At 42.6% G+C, this 21,846-nt stretch overlaps 1 protein-coding gene across 1 annotated transcript; it reads left to right on the top strand.

Moving 5' to 3' along the window:
- Positions 1–2,636: 2,636 nt before the first annotated feature.
- LOC139764153 (uncharacterized) lies at positions 2,637–15,101 on the top strand. The gene is made up of 3 exons (XM_071690697.1): positions 2,637–2,792; positions 3,537–4,021; positions 14,368–15,101. Exons 1-3 carry the CDS (start codon positions 2,709–2,711, stop codon positions 14,492–14,494), a joined length of 696 nt encoding a protein of 231 aa, XP_071546798.1. The 5' UTR covers positions 2,637–2,708; the 3' UTR covers positions 14,495–15,101.
- The last annotated feature ends 6,745 nt before the right edge of the window (positions 15,102–21,846 follow it).

Raw genomic sequence — 21,846 nt, 5'->3', positions numbered from 1 at the left:
TTAACGATGAGTACGTCACTAAAGACATATTTAACGATGAGTACGTCACTAAAGACATAGTTAACGATGGGTACGTCACTAAAGACATAGTTAACGATGAGTACGTCACTAAAGACATATTTAACGATGAGTACGTCACTAAAGACATATTTAACGATGAGTACGTCACTAAAGACATATTTAACGATGAGTACGTCACTAAAGACATATTTAACGATGAGTACGTCACTAAAGACATATTTAACGATGAGTACGTCACTAAAGACATATTTAACGATGAGTACGTCACTAAAGACATAGTTAACGATGGGTACGTCACTAAAGACATAGTTAACGATGAGTACGTCACTAAAGACATATTTAACGATGAGTACGTCACTAAAGACATATTTAACGATGAGTACGTCACTAAAGACATAGTTAACGATGGGTACGTCACTAAAGACATAGTTAACGATGGGTACGTCACTAAAGACATAGTTAACGATGGGTACGTCACTAAAGACATATTTAACGATGAGTACGTCACTAAAGACATATTTAACGATGAGTACGTCACTAAAGACATAGTTAACGATGGGTACGTCACTAAAGACATATTTAACGATGAGTACGTCACTAAAGACATATTTAACGATGGGTACGTCACTAAAGACATAGTTAACGATGAGTACGTCACTAAAGACATATTTAACGATGAGTACGTCACTAAAGACATAGTTAACGATGGGTACGTCACTAAAGACATGGCTAACGATGGGCACGTCACTAAAGATATGGCTAACGATGGGTACGTCACTAAAGACATAGTTAACGATGAGTACGTCACTAAAGACATATTTAACGATGAGTACGTCACTAAAGACATATTTAACGATGAGTACGTCACTAAAGACATATTTAACGATGAGTACGTCACTAAAGACATATTTAACGATGAGTACGTCACAAAAGACATTTTTAACGATGAGTACGTTCCACTAAAGACTTTTTTTTTAACAAAGGGAAAGGGTCACTAAAGACATATTTAACGATGAGTACGTCACTAAAGACATATTAACGATGAGTACGTCACTAAAGACATAGTAACGATGGGTACGTCACTAAAGTCATGTTAACGATGGGAGGCATAAGAAAAAAAAAAAAAGGGGTCATGGGTGGTGGGCGGTACAACAAGCAGGTATGGAGGCGGAGGAGCGATAGTGGTCGGGGTAATGTCTACCGCTACCGGTCTGTCGACCAGGTTGTTATGATTCAGCTGCGTGAGTCGACCAAGGCGGCCAGCACGTCAAACACCTTACGGCCGACCCGTTACCCCGCACACCATGTGTCAGCCAGGGCTGCTCCTGCTCCTGCTGCTCCTGCCACCGCTCTGTTCGTAGCGCCGTTTTTCTGTGTGTGATGTTATATGTTTGAGTTTCCCCGCTGCTGTTTTGTTCATAGACGGTTTTATTTGCCTGTTCAAGGCGTTGTCTGACCATTTCCTTTTTGACGTGGATGGTCTTTACACATGGCTATGTGTCTGTTTACAGTAGATTTTCCCTTGATTAAGGCAATGTTTTCCATACATCATTATGCTAGGAAACTATGACGTTACTAGAGTCCCGTATAATTCTAGCTTAGACTTCTATACCCACGGAAAACACAGCATTCATTATCTGAACCTCTTTAGCTATACGAGAAGTTTACAAGTCTTCCTCTTTGTAAGATCTGAGTCTTTCTACCCACCAATCAAATCCATGAGTTTTGATATTCTCTTCCGTTATCACAAATAGCCTCTTCAGAACCTAGTGGCCTGTTGATATTTTGAATTCATTTGTGAGGGTACAATGTATAAGCAGAGAGGAATAAAAAGCCTCTCTAATGAATCAATGAAATGACGAATACAATTATCAAAAAGTATTGAGATTCTCACCTCGGTTGCTTTAGTGCGCTCTCAGAGTGTTTGGCAAGCGCGAAGCGAGCTAATATAAATTCTTATCTGACAATCCAAGAATCTATGAAAGTTGAAAGAGCTAGTGAAAGCCATCCAGAAACTACTGTATCATAAAAAGTTTTAAGTCAATTATCTATTTTCAGTTAAAGTAGATGTTGTCTTCAGATCTCTATGTTTTGTTGATTTGGTGAGAAAAAAAAGTTTATTTAAACTCAGTTTGAAATAGGAATGGAGAAAAGATTCATGTAATTTGATAATGGAAGCAAAAATTATATGAAATTAAGTGAATAAAAAACTGACATTGATACGCTTGGTAGGGTCCAGGAGCCAGATGTTTACTAATGGAGGTTATGTATTGTGTTGGCCAGCAGTTTAATGAATCTCTCTCGTAGCCTGGAGTGGCCCAGCCGAGGTGTGTGTGGCCAGGTAGATCCTCCTCCATCATTCTACCTCCTGTACCCTAGCCAGGATATATGACCAAGCTAGAAATAACGCCATGGGTACCCCCGCGTTATGGCAAATACCACATACCTCCATACTGTTATGTATGACGAGACACCGCCTCGTGTTGATCTTGGGGACGAATGAGAGAGTTCCACATGTGGTGTCGGATCTGTAGTGGAAATTTTAAGATTTTTAAACGTTCAATTTCACGATCTGAAGATCCCCGTGAGAAAGCTGGGCAAAAAGATAGTTTACTTGCCATTCTCCTCCCGTGTCGCTCACCTGTCCCGTCTCACTATCGGTATATAAGGTGTCCACGTGCTGAGACATGAGTCAGTGCGGCGCGGGACGTCACTGTGGGTGGATGTGGACGCTCTCTGCGATTGTAGACTATCGACATAATTCCCTCAAAGTTAGTGCATATAGTTCAAGTTTTATTCACAGTTTAGTATTATATTTCTGCGTTGTGTTTTTGGAGACTGGAACTTATAAACATTGCTTTATTTGTGAAAAAAAAAAAATCCATCTTTACTGCTTCTTTCTAATCATTAACATCAAACACAAATACATGATTTGTTAATCAGCTGACCAGGTTAGCTACACGTGTGTGTGATTTAAAGCTGTAGCCACCGTAGTAGACCCAACTGGGTCAACTACATGAAGTGAGGTCCCTACTGTGCCGAGTGCCCAGTGAACTGGTGATGGTTGCCCAGTGATCCACTTAGCTACAGGTGGCGGAACCGGTCAGCCAGCACCTTATCTGGGCGTCTGCTAAACCTGTTCAGAAGGATATATCTTTTCACTATTCTCTTATGTCATAGATTTCAGTTTAGTCAGAGATTAATAGGGCTTTTATGCTTGCCTTCACATCGGGAAGCATTGTATGGATGTATACTGAACTTTAACTCTAGTGGGCAAGACGTTATCGTAATTCACTGATTACTAATGAAAAAACTTACTAAACCAACACTTTCAGTTAGCTGAGTTTTTTTATGCGATACTTCACACACACACACACACACACACACACACACACACACACACACACACATGCACACACACATACGCAGACACACACGCACACACAAACACACACATATTCACACACATTCACAACGCTTCTTGAATGTTCCCTAAGTTCTTGACTCTCCCGCAGATGATGACCAAAATCCTGTTAGCGGTCCTGGTGAGCGTAGCGTGTGCAGCCTCCGTGGAGAAGCGTGAGGGAACCGCAGCAGAAGCACGGGACACTGGTTCCTCATACGCCGCCCCGGCCCCATCCTACGACGAAGGTTCTCAGGGAAACCTGTACTACTACTATTACCCCGTGTCCGAGTACGGCCATACCGAAACGGCGGGCGCTGACTTCGACGTCTTCACGGCAATCATCCTGCCACTGCTGATCTTGGGTGGCCTTCTGTTACTCCTGTCGTCCCTCACCTTCACCCTCACCACAGGCAACGCCAGGTCCCTCCCAGAGGAGGGCCAGGAACCTGATCTCATCGACCAGCTCCATGACGAGATCGAGCGCGTGTTCTACCTCTACCTCAACGCCTTCGAGAGCGAGCAATGCCTACAGAGGACCATCTGCGAGATGGGCGCCTACTCCAAGGATTTCAAGGGGAAGGACTTCGTTCTCGGGTATGATAAACGAGTCTTCTGTTGGTTCATAACTCTACTAATCCTTGCTCGTCTCCACAGTGACTTATTCACAAACTCACCTGACTGTTATAACTATACTAACCACGAATTGGACAAACTTTTACTTTTGACTCAACTCGTGACTAACTCTTACTTATGATTTCATATTGACTGAATCATCGTGGGCTTAAGTTACTGCCGATTCCACACTTCACTGATGCACTTACTCAAGCGACTCTCACTCTTGACTTCAGGCTCGCTGATTCACGAACTCAGTCAATTCTTACTTATGACTCTACACCGACTGATTCATGAATTTACTTGAATCTTACTTATGATAACATTGACTGATTCGCGAACTTGTGGTTCCATATTGAGATTCATATCTGACTGCTTCGTACTCATCGATCCATAGTAAATTTCACCCATGAGTGACCCCTGCCTACAACCCCGCAATGAATTTCACCTTTGTCTTATTCTTACTCATGACCCATCCTTGACACTCAGTTTCTCATATCTGATTCCCTGAATCCTTCTTATTCATAACGTATTCTCTCATACCCAACCACTTAACTCTTCCATGCTCATCACTAAACCTAATTCATGATATCTATTCGTTGCTGACACCCTGCTCATTTTTCTGATTGAGGTAATGCATCCGTCTTACAGTTGCATGATAAACATGGTCTTCATAATGATTTGCAACGTCTATTTTTGTTTTTAGCGACAAAAACATTCCGCTAACAACTACGAAAATCAGAGATGCAGATTTCTAAAGATCATAATATCATGGTGATACATTTGATTGCTCTTTTCTCAAGTCAGGCGATAAACCTGGAAGGCTGATAAGTGAGTTTCTTAGAGGGTGCAGGTAATGTCAAAGTCACTTATGATTTACTGAATAGTTTATAAATTTGTTGCATCCAAACTTTTAGCACTGGTCACACTCATCTACAACCAACCCCACCTTCTCTGCTCCCTCATCCTCCACACTAACACATGACCAAACAAGCCATGTTCCTCTCCTCTTTACTCTCTATACTGACCTGCATCTTGTCCATTTCCTTCTCTAGTTCACCTCCCCTCACTGGGCTGACTCACAACTCACGTCTTGTTCTTCTCACTTGATCACTAGGAACGTTCACTACCATCCACACTGACATAACGATCTGTGTTTTATCGGCCCTACCTTCCACGTGACCTTAAAACCTTCCAATGCTCTTTCCTTACCCTCCACAGTGACTTAGTACCTCACCCTGTCTCTTCCTTATTCCACGGACTTACAGTCTCCCAGCCTCCTTTCTCTAGCCTCGACAGTGACCCACAACGTTAACCTCCATCCTACACTGACTCATGATCTCCTGTTGTTCCTTCTTTACCCTCCACAATGATTCACCATCATCGCGCACCTTCCATACCTTTTTACACCCACTTAGAACCTCCCCTTGTCCCTTTTCCTAAGCTCATCAGCAACTCACAAGCCAAACGTGTGTCTTCCTTCCTTTTAACCCTCACCGTGTCACCTTACGCCCTCCGCGATAGTACCTTAACTATATCTCTTCCTTATCCCATAAACTGATGTATACCCCTCCCTACCTCTTTTCTCCCTCCTTAATGACGAATGACTTCGCGGAGTCCCGTCTCTATCGTCTATAAAACTTACATCACCACCCTCGCCTCCTTCTGTCGCACAGGTTAAGTCGTGAGTCTTCTGAGTCCCCTTCTTATTGGACTGCAGCCTAGCATCCCTTCCCCTGTGGTCAACACTGACTGACAACAATACTGACTTCCGTCGGTACGCTAATACCCTTTCCTCTACCACCAACATTGACTTACAACCCCTTAGAGTCTCTTGACCTACTTGAAAACCCCTCATGTTCCGTCCCAACTCTTCGCTCTGACTCATCCTCACCGTTAGTATCCTCCATGCTTACTCACACTTCCACAAAGATCGACCAGTTCCGTCCCTAACGTTTATTTTGACGGAACGGAACACTTCACAACTTCCGTGTGTTCCAACCCTGGTACCATCTACCCTTACTCATGACCCCACCACGTCATCTTCTCATATCACATGAGTGCTGTACTCGCCATACTCACGGGGTCAGCAGGTGTGAGCTAACACACACACACACACACACACACACACACGCGCACGTAGTGGCGGTGGGGGGGCGTTAGGTCGAGGTGCTGACCCCGTTGCCTTCATGCCCCCCCCCCCCCCCCCCTCTCTCTCTCTCTCTCTCTCTCTCTCTCTCTCTCTCTCTCTCTCTCTCTCTCTCTCTCTCTCTCTCTCTCTCTCTCAGGGAGGACTCTGACCTCCTGACCCCCCCCCCCACATCAGTCTTATCATTGTCCCTAATTACCTTCTTCTTCTTCCGATTTCCCTTACTAATGACTAACCCGACTGACTGCTGACTCATATTCTTTTTTGTCACTCACATGACGTCGGTATCTTTATTGGTCATTTCTTTATCATGACAATACTGCATTTTCTTTTTTTTATCCTAAGTTGTTTAATGGTGCTGATTTACGTCGATGGCACTTCTTACCGAGACATTACATCCACTCAAGTCCTGACCATCATTAGTGACATATTCATTGCTGTTCTGGTGTGACTTGAACAGCCTTGTCATGATCAGCATGTGTTTATGTGATGACCTTAATTTAGACGTGATGACCTATTTAGCTCAGAGTAAGAACTTTTCCTTCATTATGATGACAGTTCAGATGGGATCCAGTTTTACTGTTACAATAACTCACACACACACACACACACACATACACACACACACACACACACACACACACACACACACACACACACACCACAGACACACACCACACACACACACACACACATATATATATATATATATATATATATATATATATATATATATATATATATATATGTGTGTGTGTGTGTGTGTGTGTGTGTGACAAGTGGGAAATCGTCCTTGTTCTTTGCCTCGCCTTATGACAGGTCACGACATAAAATTTATGATAACGTGCACAAGTATTTGTATATTTCACATACACACCCTCACACATAAACATCCGCGGGTGCGTGCGTGCGCATGGGCACACCCCTCACATAGTGGAACCCGAACTTTCCAAAAAAAAAAAAAAACTCCGACTCACGGCTATTCTCTCACGTTTGTAGATTTTCCGCTAGGTGGTGCTGAACTTTCTCATGACGCTACAGCGGCTGACGACTGACTTTCACGAACAAATATCATTAACGAGGCGTTGGCGCGCAGGCGTTACTCTACCACCAGTGCTCTACCGAGCAGTCAGTCTCCTATATCAGTATAACGCCGCTTAAACCACTCACACGTAACTCTACATCGCTACTTGTGACTCTGTCACATGCGTCAGTCTACATTGTATCTACATAAAGCTTGTTGTGTTACAGTAACGTAACATCTTATACATCACCTTGCATCTGTTTTCTACAGGCAGTGCTTCGTATTAGGAATGAAACTTGAACAATATCTATTGTTCTAATTAGCACCCAAGTTGTTCACAGTACATTAGTGTTTACAATGACTTAGAGGAGGAATGAGAGTACTGTAATCTTTTGTGTATTCAGAGAGGCTTTTGGTGCGTGGGGGAAGGGGATCGTTAGGGTGCAGGGGGTTGTTTGTGTATGGAGGGGCTGTTAGTGTGTAGGGGGTTGTTTGTGTATGGAGGTGGTGTTAGTGTGTGTGGATGGTAGCATATTTGAGACGGCTGTTGGTGTGTGAGGGCTGTTGGCGTGTGGAGGGGAGCATATTTGAGGTGGCTTTTGGTAAATGGAGGGTTGTTGGTGAGTGGAGGGCTGTTGGTGTATGGAGGGGATCGCTGTTGGTGTGTGTGTGTGTGTGTGTGTGTGTAGGGGTGCCTCGCTGGACGTCAGAGACAGCTGAAAAGCACTTAACATCCCAAGTGTGAGTGGTCAAGTTCTATATGAATAACTGTTTTGCACAATGACTCTAACTTACGTTTTTGCATGAGCACTGCTGAATGTCGGTGTGATGTACCTTATGGTGGCTGAGTCACCGTTATCTTCTCTCAGCTGACCACTAAGATAACGGTTGAGTCAAAGTTAATATTTCCTCAGCTGGCCATTAAGATAACGGTTGAGTCACAGTTAATATTTCTCTCAGCTGACCACTAAGATTACGGTTGAGTCACAGTTAATATTTCTCTCAGCTGACCACTAAGATAACGGTTGAGTCACAGTTAATATTTCTCTCAGCTGACCACTAAGATAACGGTTGAGTCACAGTTAATATTTCCTCAGCTGACCATTAAGATAACAGTTGAGTCAAAGTTATCTTCTATCAAATGGACGCTGTGACTATAATAATTTTCCCGAAAAATGGAATATTACTTGAAGTCTTGCATCATAAGCCTAAAATGTCTCCCTATTTGACTCAGATGGAGTACTGTAGACGAGTCTTATACCTAAATCGAAATGGATACAATTCACAAGATCAAGGATGAGGGACTGCAGAGCATGAGAGGTACTGATGATTGTGTGAAGATTATCTAAGCGGCTAAATCCTGTTTCCTTAATTAATGCCACCGAATACGTGAGAAAAAATAACCACATCCACACCCTTGAAGAAATTTTGGCTTAACTTCTAATGGGGCAAACTGTATGAATATAGAGGTATCGAAGAAAAGACATGAATTTTCGAATTGACTTTTTGAAATCCATTTAAATTTTGAAGACAAAGACTATAGACCAGCATCTCAGAACCTCTCTGTAGAGTAGTTATACACTTATGAATAATGCTAGTATTGCCCCTAGCTTGAGACGATCGATTAGCAATCAATTCTTAATTCTGCAAAGCTTAAGTTGCAATAGGTATTGAGATAATAAACTTTATGACTATAGGGTTCGTCTGTCCCAGATTCTAGCAGTAATGACATGACAAGTTTATATTTTTTTTTTCTGTTGAATTCATCGATTAACACGCGTCACTGGGAAGACTCGTAAAAGAGTCGAATGTATGTACCCGACTAGTGAACTAGATAAGTGACTTTAGGTTCGCGAAGGCAGATCCCCACCATATCTTACACGTTATGGCTTCGTTCCTACCATGGCTAGACAGTGGGACTCTCTGAGTTCTTGTATTTTCATTGCAATCTGCATTTCTGTAAGAGACGAATCTTAAGAGGATGAAGATGACGTAACGTTATCACCAATACTCTTTATACTTCACAATACACAATATACGTAGCGCCTGTTCTTGCAGCTTCTGATATAGCAGACTCCTGCTATTGTTCAATGATATGGCAAGATGAAATGACGATCATAACATGAGAGACAGGCGCTGCGGCACTGTAGCGAGATAAACTGCAGAGTTCACATCCACACGTTTAATTGTTATTTCTTATGACACATACTGTACACGAGGACTTATATATTCTTGTATATGTAATATATCATTATCGTTCGTCACACCTGCTTGCTGGGCCAACGAGTACTTTCCTCTCACGTGGTATATATAATGAGCCGCCTTTCCTTTACGCTCTGAATCTAGAGCAGCACTGATTATAAGGTAATGAGGTCCTTTTCACCCTACTTTCGATGGTGTTTCCTAACGAGGTGACTCTCTCTCTGTCTCTCTCTCTCTCTCTCTCTCTCTCTCTCTCTCTCTCTCTCTCTCTCTCTCTCTCTCTCTCTCTCTCTCTCTCTGTTTCTGCCTTTTTTGGGGGCACAATCTTGTGATCATAATGGTAGGAAAGTACTTTTAGGTAGCTAAGTAAGGTAGATATTCAAAGGTAGGCAGGTACCATACTTGTACTTATGACGATTTCCTTATGGATTGCAAACTAGGCCACTCATCTTTGCCATCACAGATTTTGGTCGCTATAGAACACCAAAATTGCTTCTCACGTGCTCTCTTATGCTATACATCAGTTCGTGAGTGTGGTGTGTACGTGATGGGTTCATACTGCTACAAGGTGAGTGGGTGAGGAGGGTGCACCATGTTGCTTCTTAGTGAGTGGGTGGCTGGGGGCGTGCCATGTTGCCACTATGTGGGCGGATGGGAGAAGGTGAGCCATGTTGTCATTAGGTAGGTTGGTAGAGGAAGCGATGCCATGTTGCCATATAGTGGTTTGGGTTGGGGTGCCATGTTGCTAGGTGGATGCGTGAGAGACGTCATGTAGCTAGCTATTAGATGAGATGTCATGTTATTACTAGGTGGGTAGTTGGGATGTCATGCTGTTACTAGGTAGGCGGGTGGGAAACGGAGCGCCATGATTTTACGAAGTGGATGAGTTGTTGGTGCCATGTTGCCACTATATATGTAGGTGGAGAGACCCATGTTGCGATCAGGTGGATGGGGGCGTCATGTTGCCACTAGATGGGTGTGGAGGTGGGGCCGTCATACTGCCATTCTCCCAACCCGTTATGTCATTACAGCCACGCGCGTCGTTGGATCTGGCTGCTGTACTTGGACGTTCTGTTCGATGACACTGACGCTGCTGCGGTAGTGTCCGTTGTTGACGTTGCTGCAATGGTGTCCGTTGCCGATATCGCCACAGTGCTGTTTGCTGAAGCTGCTGCAGTGCTGTTCATTGACACAGCTGCAGTGTTCTTCATTGAACCTGCTGCAATCCCGTTCGTTGACCGTGCCGTAGCGCTCTTCGTTCAGAATGCCACATCTCGTTGGTTACGGCCGATACTGCTCTCCTCAACAATATGAATGGTAGTGATCTTCCTCATACATAAAAGTAACAGTCATTTGTCTGTCACAGACAAATGATTTCGTAGATTTCGTCTCCTTCGTTCTGATATCCACAAGAGATTGAATTCAGCCACGAATACCATCGGAAACATTAGGTCTGCCAGTATCATCAAATAATTCTCTTGGCTTTAAAAGATCTACAGGCCCGAGTACCCTGACTCTAGCAATGATTTTTACCATTCTTCGACACGTTAGATAAAGGCAAATCAGTATTCAGAATCACTTCAGCACAATTGTAAAATCAGGAGCATTTTTAGTCAGTCGTGGTTTGCCAGCCCTCCTGCTGCCGACAGTTACCCGACCACCCTCCACACAAGGTGTCGTGAGGTGGGGAAGGTTTGTGGTGGGTGGTGCGGGAACGGAAAGTGGGAGGTGAAGGAGGGGGGGAATAAATTGGTGTAGACGGACGTGCTGTTGCGCTTTCCTCCCTCCGGCCGAGTGGGTGCTCTCTCTCTCTCTCTCTCTCTCTCTCTCTCTCTCTCTCTCTCTCTCTCTCTCTCTCTCTCTCTCTCTCTCTCTCTCTCTCTCTCTCTCTCACTCACTTTGCCTCAGGTGTGGTTGCAGGGCGGGAGCGGACGGCCCCAATGCCCTCCTCCTCCTCCTGCTTAATACCTGACAGTGTTGCCGAAGGTAAGTGTTGATGGCTGTGTTACCGGTACTCCCTCAGGTTGTTTACGTCTCCAAGTGGCTTCCATCGTGCTCCGGCGCCTCCTGCTGTGTGTCAGCAGTTGGACGAGTCGCCAGAACCTGGTTTTATGGTTTTATGTGTCTTGTCTCACATCCAACTTGGAGCAATAGTACTTTTATTTTCTCTTTGGCTGTTCGGAAAACTCACTGATACGTATTGATAAGTCTTAACACAAGTTTGATCCCTGATGCACGAATCACACACATTGACTGTTGAAGCGCAAAATCCATGACTTCTGAGAAAGTAATCTATAATCAAAACCCCTTGGGAGATAATGGACCGTGACATCTACAATAACCCAATTATTCTCGTCTTAATAATTCAGTTATGCTGTCAGTGTTTTAGGTGAACGTAGACATATCAAGATCACCCAGACGTCATCTTTAACTGTAAACAGAAAGCCATATAAACATGACCCAAAGCAATAAACACTCTCAAGAGTTAGAATCTCACGGTCGAATTGCGAAGACTGAAACGCATTTATACGTTCGTGTGAGCAATTGTTGTACTGTCAGGCCTTAATTGTCTCATTAAACACCATCGCGTGAGCCTGTAAACCTTGACCGTTGTACTGGATTCTACCGTTCCGGTTATCACACAATGGGTGATTAGCCGAAGAGAAAACCTCATCACCAAGTCGGCCAGTGAACAGAAGTTCTAAGAATCACGACTCCTTGGTGACCCTGTGAATCTGAATCCTGAAGCTGGTTCGTTTCTTTGTGAAATATCCTGAGGGCTACAAAACAGAGGAAGGACTAAATTATATGTCTCAGTCTGTCAGCTGTGTTGCCTCCAGATGATCGCAAATGAGGATGACGCTCTGTGACTCAGCTTACATAGATCGTGGAATCGGGTCAAGTATTTAGACTAACCACGGGTGTCTGCCAGCTTGCCTGACATGTCTCCGTGCTCTGCTGGTATCCAGCGATGAGCCTTTCATCCAGTGATTCGGACGACAGTGGTGACAAGGTGGAGAAGGGTGGGATGGGAGGATTGGTCTCCTCTCTCTCTCTCTCTCTCTCTCTCTCTCTCTCTCTCTCTCTCTCTCTCTCTCTCTCTCTCTCTCTCTCTCTCTCTCTCTCTCTCTCCCACACACACACACACATGCTCACAGAGCTAGGGTATGACGTCCATTTTTCCTCCCACTGACCCAAAATATAGAGGGAGGAGCTTTGGCGTCGTAGCCCCCGTACAGACGGGCGGGTATGTACATTGGTCGAGCGCGACACCGCTGCGTCCTCAATATCGCCCGCCGATCACAGTGTCCAAAATCGTTCGTCTGCAATTTACCCAGCGGGGCTTGGCTCCGCGACACAGTTCCCCGAGATGGTGACATGACACACATTCTTGGTTGAAAAAACCACGAGCACGCGCGCGAGCGCCAGCACGCCAGCAGGTGGTGGCCGTGTTTACATTCGTGCTTGGGGGGGGGGGGGAACCTTAAACATGTGGTGGCAAACACGTATGGCACACTGAGCACTTGTGCTACACACTTTGCCAGAGCCATGGACCAAAACACAGCAACTTTGCTCAGATGACGAAGTAAAGAAGCAACTGAATATTGATGATGGTATTACATCAACCACATAGGGCATCTAGTTGCTTATACAACCTTGGTTTAAAGGATATAATGACACATGAAGGGAGCTGATTACTTTTAAAACCGTTAAAACATAAGTGCCAGAAACATATTCGTTCTTGCCAAAGAAAAGCTATGAGATTATGACTCATTTGGCATGAATCACTTCCCGACAATCTGGTTCAGAGGACGTCACCCTCGTCATGAAATACCCGAACTAAAGTCTCGTCGAAAATGCAGATTCCTGTTATAGTACACCAATATTGTCTAAAAGGCCAGTCACACCAATATTGTCTAAAAGGCCAGTCACACCAATATTGTCTAAAAGTCCAGTCACACCAGTATTGTCTAAAAGGCCAGTCACACCAATATTGTCTAAAAGGCCAGTCACACCAATATTGTCTAAAAGGCCAGTCACACCAATATTGTCTAAAAGTCCAGTCACACCAATATTGTCTAAAAGGCCAGTCACACCAATATTGTCTAAAAGGCCAGTCACACCAATATTGTCTAAGAGGCCAGTCACACCAATATTGTCTAAAAGACCAGTCACCTCCAACAACATGAATTCGTAGCCTTAAATTTCACTCACGCGATCTGCGCAATAGAATTGCGTCAATGAATAAATTCACTGTACAAACCGGTTTCTTATCACAAGAACTCGTCTTCGTTCACGCAACAGTCACTATGCAACAACAGCCCAGAATAACCTGTCTGCCTGCAAGATAGAAAAAAAAAGAGAGAGAGAGAAAGAGAAAGAGAGAGAGGGAGAGAGAGACGACGCTTGCTTTAACTTTTACTCTCTTTAAACTTGACACGATCACGGATACTACTCCAGCCCCACCTCACCCCCCGTCCCACTACCCTTCCAAGCGTGGCCGACCCCTGGTGGAAAAGAAACTTGAGAATCACCGGGTAAATGGGCGCAGACGTCGAACAATGGCAGTGACACAGATTCCACATGACTCTTCTCTACCGGGCTTCCACCCACTCCCACCATTGAGGTGGTTGCTTCCGTGGGAGTCTTTGGCTGGTAGTCTGACGTGAATTCGCGTACGGCCTAAACAATCTGTATCATCCGAGTTTTCTTATGACCGAGTATTTCGGTCATGTCTTATCGTATGACTGATCTACCATACTTAATGGCGAAGGTGATGGGACAATGACAGGGTTTCCGTCAGTAAGTGGAGCAGTAGAATTAACATGGCGCTGAGATGGCGTCCAACCATCTCCTCACAAGCAAGCTGTTGCCTAAGAGCTTGTGGTTGTTTTGATCACTGCTGTCTCATTGCCTCCTCCTTATGGCATCTGTCTCTTTTCTTTTTCACAGCCTGATTGAGCCCCTGGTCCCCGAAGGCATGAAGAACAACCTGGCTATTTTCAAGAAGGCAGCCCAAGCTGGTTACGAGACAGGCAAATGCAAGAAGTTCCGGTGCATCGCCCCGAAACTCCTCTGAGAGACGACCTCAAACAAAACGGATGGACTCGGCAGATCTACAAAGAAGATGGAACTCCACTAAATCGACTTTCAGAAAGGAGATAAGAAAAAAGAATAATAGAAGGAGAAGGGGATAATACACGACACCACATTCAGGACTTCCTTACGAACTGAATGTTGGATTCTGTGTGTGATTATGTTGCCTTTTCCTTACATTATAAGACATCAGCTGCCTAAGGACAGTTGTGAGAAATGTTCAGACTGCGACCACATGCCGTCCGTCAGCAGTGGTCGACGGCACCACGTCAACAGATGAACATTTTCTAACTTATTATTTTGTATAATGTTATGAATAATATTTATTGTTGTTGTATGTCCGAGTGGCCAATCTTAAGGAGTTATGATTACTGTCTGTTATTCTCTCAGGGTTTTCTCACGTTATCCTCTTATTGTTTCATTTTCATTCTCATTATTATTATTATTATTATTATTATTATTATTATTATTATTATTATTATTATTATTATTATTATTATTATTATTTCTACTATTATCATTACTATTATCATTATTATTATTAACATTGTCATCATTATTATTTGTTATAATCGTTACTATCATTATTATTATTCTTTTTTAATGTTATCATTATCATTATTATTACGATTATTATTGTAATTATTGTTATCATTAATGATATCACTATTATTGATTTTTATGCTAAATTACTTCATGCAAATCAAAGATGCAAATCTGAAAGAGCACCGTACCTTTCATCTCACGATCAGTCTCTCTGCACCACACATCATTCTTCTGGCTTTTCTCCTGCTATGCTGACCACAGCAGAGGCTACTCCCACCCCCACACACTAGGTAGAAGAACACAGTCCAACCCTCCTTCTCAGTGCCATGATCCTCTCCATCGAGTTAAATCACTCGTCAAATTCTGTCCTCGGTTATGCAGCATTCTTGCAACACGCCGCTCTCCCCAGAGACGTGACCAGATCCTTGCCTTCCAGCGGAGGATAAAGAGAAGAAAGTTCTTTGTCCTCCTCACTGGATGAAGAGAGAATACTGCAGAAGTGAAGAAGCTGTAGCATTTCTAGAATTGAAAAGATCTTAGTCATAGGCCCCTATCGCTTATACTTCACAGTTCACACTTGTACATACATAGATACATATCCTGTCTCACTCAAGCTTTTCCTTGTGTGCAATTATGTGATTCTTTTTAACAAATATCTTATGTTTCTATATATATATATATATATATATATATATATATATATATATATATATATATATATATATATATATATATATATATATATTTCACAGCACCCATTCGTGGTTTCCACTCATATATTTTGTATACGTAATTTCTAATTTTGTATTGTATCACTGCTGACCTGAGAAATTGACAAAATATGGTACCTGTGTCTACCCGAACTTTGTAAATACAATGGCCTTCTACTGTATATCCCTCTTTTTATTGAATACATCCAATATGACGAAGAAGATATTGAAAGCAAGGAATTTAAGATTTAGATTACTTGATATTTTCTCTCGTTAATGGAACATCCTTGAAAAAAATGCTCCATACTCAGACTTCTTCTCAATGATATAAATCAAAATCTATTAATGAATTAAGAATAATTCATTTATACATCTGATGATATATATTAATAAGAATTAGGATAGAATTATCGTCAGTTCTAAAGTAATGAATGGGGAAGATGAACAATTAACTCAATTATTAGAGACATTATCTTTGCCTTCAAGAATGAGTTTGTGACAATAAGCTTACACCTTTGTTCTTGGATGTAGTACTTCTTATTTTGCAGGAGTTCAGGAGAAAGATGGTCATCTGTGTTACCAGGAATGTCATCTTTTTTTCTTTTTTTGCTGATATTGCATCATCCTTTGTGTCTGCTGGTCAGGTCTAGACGATGTGTCCAGAATTATACGGGCAGGGAATCACTCAGAGAGAGAGAGAGAGAGAGAGAGAGAGAGAGAGAGAGAGAGAGAGAGAGAGAGAGAGAGAGAGAGAGAGAGAGAGAGAGAGAGAGAGAGAGAGAGAGAGAGAGAGAGAGAGAGAGAGAGAGAGAGAGAATCCCCTCGTGTATCCCATGGTTTACATTATGCACGGAGGTAATGATACCCCACCTGCTTTCTTCCGCTTCCCGTTTACGGTCTCTTTCACGTCGGATGGTGAAGGTCACGAGGTCATTCATCCTCTGGCTCAGCCTCGGTTCGCGGGGGGGTTTTCAAGCTGCCTTGCTACTCTCTGTGCAGATATATTTGATCGCCATTTCCTTATCGTATGTTACTACATCGTAACTCTCATCCGCTGCCTTCCATTCACTACTACCTGTTGATGTATGTATCATCAAAGTAGGTCTTTTATTTTCACATTCAAAGGTCAATTGTGCAACATCTTTTGCTTGTATGTGTAACTTTTTTTCATATCTATCATGGAAGTGGTCTACCATTATAATGACACTGACAACATTACTTTTACGTCTTATATTTCTTTTGAGACCAGTGCTTCTTTCGTCCAAAGGAGTCTTCGTGTGTTAGAATAGGAGAGTTGCTATATGAAGGATGTTTGATTATTTGGGGTTTAAGACCGGAATCACATCACCCTATCCAAACTAGTTCCCACAAACCTTACTGTGATTTTTCTTGAACTCTTTATGTTTCCTTGTTCAGTCCCTTGACAGAACGTCGCCCCCAGTATACCAAATCGTTCCAATTTACTCTATCTTGCGTGTTTACGCCCTGAGCACTGAAAACTGTTCCCACTCTGTCTTCACATTTCCAGTTCGATCTCCCCTTTCTTTGACCTTCCACTTCCAACACTTTCAACCATTATCTTTTTATAAAGTTTGAAAATGATGAAGAGACCGCGTTGAAATGGCTCGGACATATAGAGCGAATGAGTTAGGAGAGATTGACACAGAGGATATATGTGTTAGAAGTGAAGGATACAAGAAAAAGAAAATCGAATTAGTGATGAAGGGGTTTTTAGTTCTCGGGGTTTGAACACACAGGATAGAGTAAATTGGAGTGATGTGCCATACAGGGGATGAAGTGCCGTCAATGGACTGAACTACAACACATGAAGCGTTCACTGGAAACCACGGTAAGATTTGTGTTCTGGTTGGGGACAGGGGACTGTGATTTCGAGGACTTAAACCCCGAATATCCAACCCTCTTTGATTTAGCAACTTTTCAAACTGGTAAGATATAACTCTATACCCATAATCATAACATTGTCGTAGGAAATAAGAACATATGACATCAATAGAACGTTCACTTCTTCTGATGCGAGATTCTCTCTTTCTCACAACTTTTCGAAATATGGAAGTAATTAAAAAGATTTCGGTTAAGTCATTATCTCTCTGTCTGAACCCCGAGCCATGGACATGAGATGTAGTTTCTAAACGTCTATGATATCTGGACTCTCTAAAGTGAGAGCTGTAGCGCTACCTGCTTTCATAGCGCTACCTGCTTTCATAGCGCGTTAACTTGACACACTAGTCTCTCGCACGTTGGCAATAGCAGATAGCGTTACCATATACAGCCTTTTCCACTCCCACTACCACTGAATCATCAGATAACTCAACTGATTCAACGGAATGAAAGTTACTGAATAAAGGCAAGTTTGTTTATCATTGTAGCTTAGTGACAGTAAGTTTGCTTGCTGCTGTAAGGAGTTTTCTTCAAGTCATATCTTAAAGAACGCGTATTTTCTGTCCATTATGACGTAAACAAGACGTAAAAGTCATGTAAATAAAAAAACATCTGTATAACACGTTGAAAAAATCAGATTAATATAGAAAGGTTTATTGACTTCAGGCAGCCATTCAGCTGATAACATACAGTTGAGGAATGGCATAACTGGGGATCATGACTATAGCTAGTTTGTCAGTCATGAAAAATACTAAGATCAGAGCGGGGCCTGGATATGCATACGGGTGAAGTCTACTTACATATTACAGGAAGTTTTACAACGCATATCTTATGGCCATTTGGTGGTGATCAGTTGAACATTCAGTGATGTAAATTTACATACTGGTTGAATTGCAGTAGTATTGACTTACATCATGTATCTAATGGTGAACATTAAGTGACGTAAAGTTACATACTTGTTAAACAGTATCAATACGGTTTTGACATATATTATGTAGTTAATGATAAACATTGACTGGTGAACATTTTCACATTGATTGCTTTACAGTAATTTAGTAGTTGCCAGACCCATAACTATGGGAATACTAAAATATTTGGGTATTTAACTCCGCACTTGTTCATGCATTGTTTATGACATTCACAGTGTTAGGTGTAGGACAGTTCTTGTATCTGTACGGGCGCTGGTTAATGCAAGGTGACTGAGGTGACGGACGTCGGTCAGTGGAGGACGATAAGTCAAGGCATTATGGTGCTTGTGGTGGTATATCACTGTCATGGTGTCGATGGGTCACAGCTTGAGCGGTCGGAGGGCCGAAGGATATGTTAGTGTCATGTTGTTTAACCTTGGGTGACCGCAACTCTGATGAGGGTAGACACTCTTGTTTCATGTGAAGATGGTGGGTCCAGTCAGGCGTAATCCAGGCTAAAGGATTGAGGAGGGAAGAGAGAGAGAGAGAGAGAGAGAGAGAGAGAGAGAGAGAGAGAGAGAGAGAGAGAGAGAGAGAGAGAGAGAGAGAGAGAGAGAGAGAGAGAGAGAGAGAGAGAGAGAGAGAGAGTTCAGGTCGATATGCTGACCTGTAGAGGGCTTTAGAGCACCGCTGATACACGTCCTACCTCATCGAAGGTTGGTTGCATGTCTTTGTGTCAGTAAAAAGAAGACAAAGTATCTTAAGTTTGCATATCCTAAGACCTGATCCTCAACATGTTTTCAACGAGTTTCCATCGTCATTTCCTAATACACATGTATATAAGAAACTCTTCAATTACAGACATGAAATAAAAGAGAAAGCTCAAAAATGATACGAAAAAGTTTCACTTAGCTTCTTCACAAAGAAGATTATATAAGTACTCTCATATATCGATACCATTACTCATCCCTCTAGAATGTCGAGATGTTATCAACATCTAGTCTTTCCCCCTTCTGCATTCATCTTTCTGATGAGGTATCACCCTTGAGAAATGTCTATACTGGCTGGTAACATCTGTACGGCTTCGTGCCGAACACTTGGCTATGGGGAAACATTTTCTCCGGAACCGGGTCTGGGTGTAGGGCAGGGGAGCGCCTCCACTGTGCCTCTCATCATTTAGACTTTGTTCCTTACGGAAGACTGGTTTCTGATCTCAGTGAGATCGCTTCCTTTGATGTGAGCCTTGGCTCTAGGGCCAAGTATATGTACGCTGATTGGACATACTGGTGGAAAGATGAGGTCAAAGATATCATGGAGAAGTCTTCAATGAGGATCGATCTTGAATGAAAAACAAGAGAAAGATACTAGGCAAAAGAAGAAAACGAGAACAAGTTTCTTTTAGAGGTGAAGAAGAGAGTGAAGCCCAGAGATGCATAATGAAAAAATGTTGAAGGTACAAAGTTTATACAACGGTATTCAATTCAATCTAAAGAGGATGCAAGACCAGCAGCAGTCTTAACATCAAGACTATAGAAAAATGATGTAAATACACGAACTCAGAAATAAAGGTGGAAATTGTTTGCTGCTTCCGCAATATTGAGTATACCTTCATACTAGAATGATGATGGTGTACCTTTCATACTAATATGACGACTGGTATACTTATCACACTAGTATGATGATGGTATTGTATCTTTGATAACAGTATGACGACTGGTATACTTATCACACTAGTATGATGATGGTATTGTATCTTTGATAACAGTATGACGATTAGTATACTTATCACACTAGTATGATGATGGTATTGTATCTTTGATAACAGTATGACGATTAGTATACTTATCACACTAGTATGATGATGGTACTGTATCTTTGATAACAGTATGACGATTAGTATACTTATCACACTAGTATGATGATGGTATTGTATCTTTGATAATGATATAATGATTGGTATACTTTTCATACTAGCATGATGATTGGTATACCTTTCATATCAACATGATGATGTATCCTTGATACTATGACAATAATGGTGTATATGTCATGCTAGTATAATGATAACGATGGTAATGACAGTAATAGTAATGATCGTAATGGTTACTGAGTCGTCAGCAAACGTGGCAAATTCAAAGTGATTTTTTTTCTAAATATAACACGTATAAAAAACGGTTATTGATGATGTCCGTTGTGATAAGGACAGGACAGTTCTTGTAAAAAATTTGTACGATGTCGTCGAAGGTTCGATGTGGTTATGGTGTCGAACTGCACCTTGGGGACAAGTGATCTCAGGTGGCAGGAAGTGACGATGGCGGGATGAATGCCGTAGATTCATCCCGAGCTGTTGGATGAGATCCAAGTGATGGCTGGAGAAAGCTGAGAGGGCCATTGTCTTAAACACTTCCTGTGTATGTGTATTCTGCAACTCCTCTGTGTTTACTATGTGTACACATGTATATTTGGGTGATAGCGTGAGTATGTATGATGTGTATGTATGTGCAATTATGCATATACAGCGTTCTCTTACCAGAACCAGTCACTGCTAGTCTGTAGGAGGTGAATCATTTAGCTAGAGAGTCTTGGAAGCCTCAACTTGCAATGGCACAGGAGGGTTGGTGGTAAAGAGCCCCATTGGGGGTCAACTTGTGTGGCAGTGGGTCAGGATGGGTGGCGGAGGCAGTGGTTGTGGCGGTGGCGGTGGCGGTGGTTGTGGCGGCGGCGGTGGTGGTGGTTGTGGCGGTGGCGGCGGCGGTGGTTGTGGCGGTGGCGGAGGCGGTGGTTGTGGCGGTGGCGGAGGCGGTGGTTGTGGCGGTGGCGGAGGCGGTGGTTGTGGCGGTGGCGGAGGCGGTGGTGGTGATACTGGACTCCACCACCAGCCCTTCCTTCCTGGTCCTCCCTCACTGCGGTGTAACTCGTTCCTCCACCACCACACTGTGTTGTTTACATATAGTTGCTACCATACAAAGACTCGCGTCATTTCCAGATGTTCTGCATGTTAATCTATCTTTTGAATGTTTGGAATTTTACTGTCATATAGAATTCATGATTGATCCAATTTTATAAATCAAGCTTTAGGATGAATTACTTCAATAAGAACTACAAAAATCAAATGAATCACTTTATGTTTTTATATGTTCTGTAATCAGTTTATCTTCCGAAAATCTGGAAAATTACGACCTAATCAGATACAATTTATATTGACTGAATTTTCTGAATCACGACCTAATCAGATACAATTTATATTGACTGAATTTTCTGAATTACGACCT

Source organism: Panulirus ornatus, chromosome 48 (genome assembly GCF_036320965.1).
Source record: "Panulirus ornatus isolate Po-2019 chromosome 48, ASM3632096v1, whole genome shotgun sequence".
In the NCBI taxonomy this organism is placed as follows: domain Eukaryota; kingdom Metazoa; phylum Arthropoda; class Malacostraca; order Decapoda; family Palinuridae; genus Panulirus; species Panulirus ornatus.
This window is presented reverse-complemented; position numbering and strand designations above follow the sequence as displayed.

Bases quoted from the DNA above. Each gene is read 5' to 3' on its own strand.
- LOC139764153 (XM_071690697.1), top strand. From the start codon at position 2,709: ATGAGTCAGTGCGGCGCGGGACGTCACTGTGGGTGGATGTGGACGCTC. The intron at 2,793-3,536 runs GTTAGTGCATAT...ACTCTCCCGCAG, and splicing joins ATCGACATAATTCCCTCAAA to ATGATGACCAAAATCCTGTT. The intron at 4,022-14,367 runs GTATGATAAACG...TCTTTTTCACAG, and splicing joins GGGAAGGACTTCGTTCTCGG to CCTGATTGAGCCCCTGGTCC.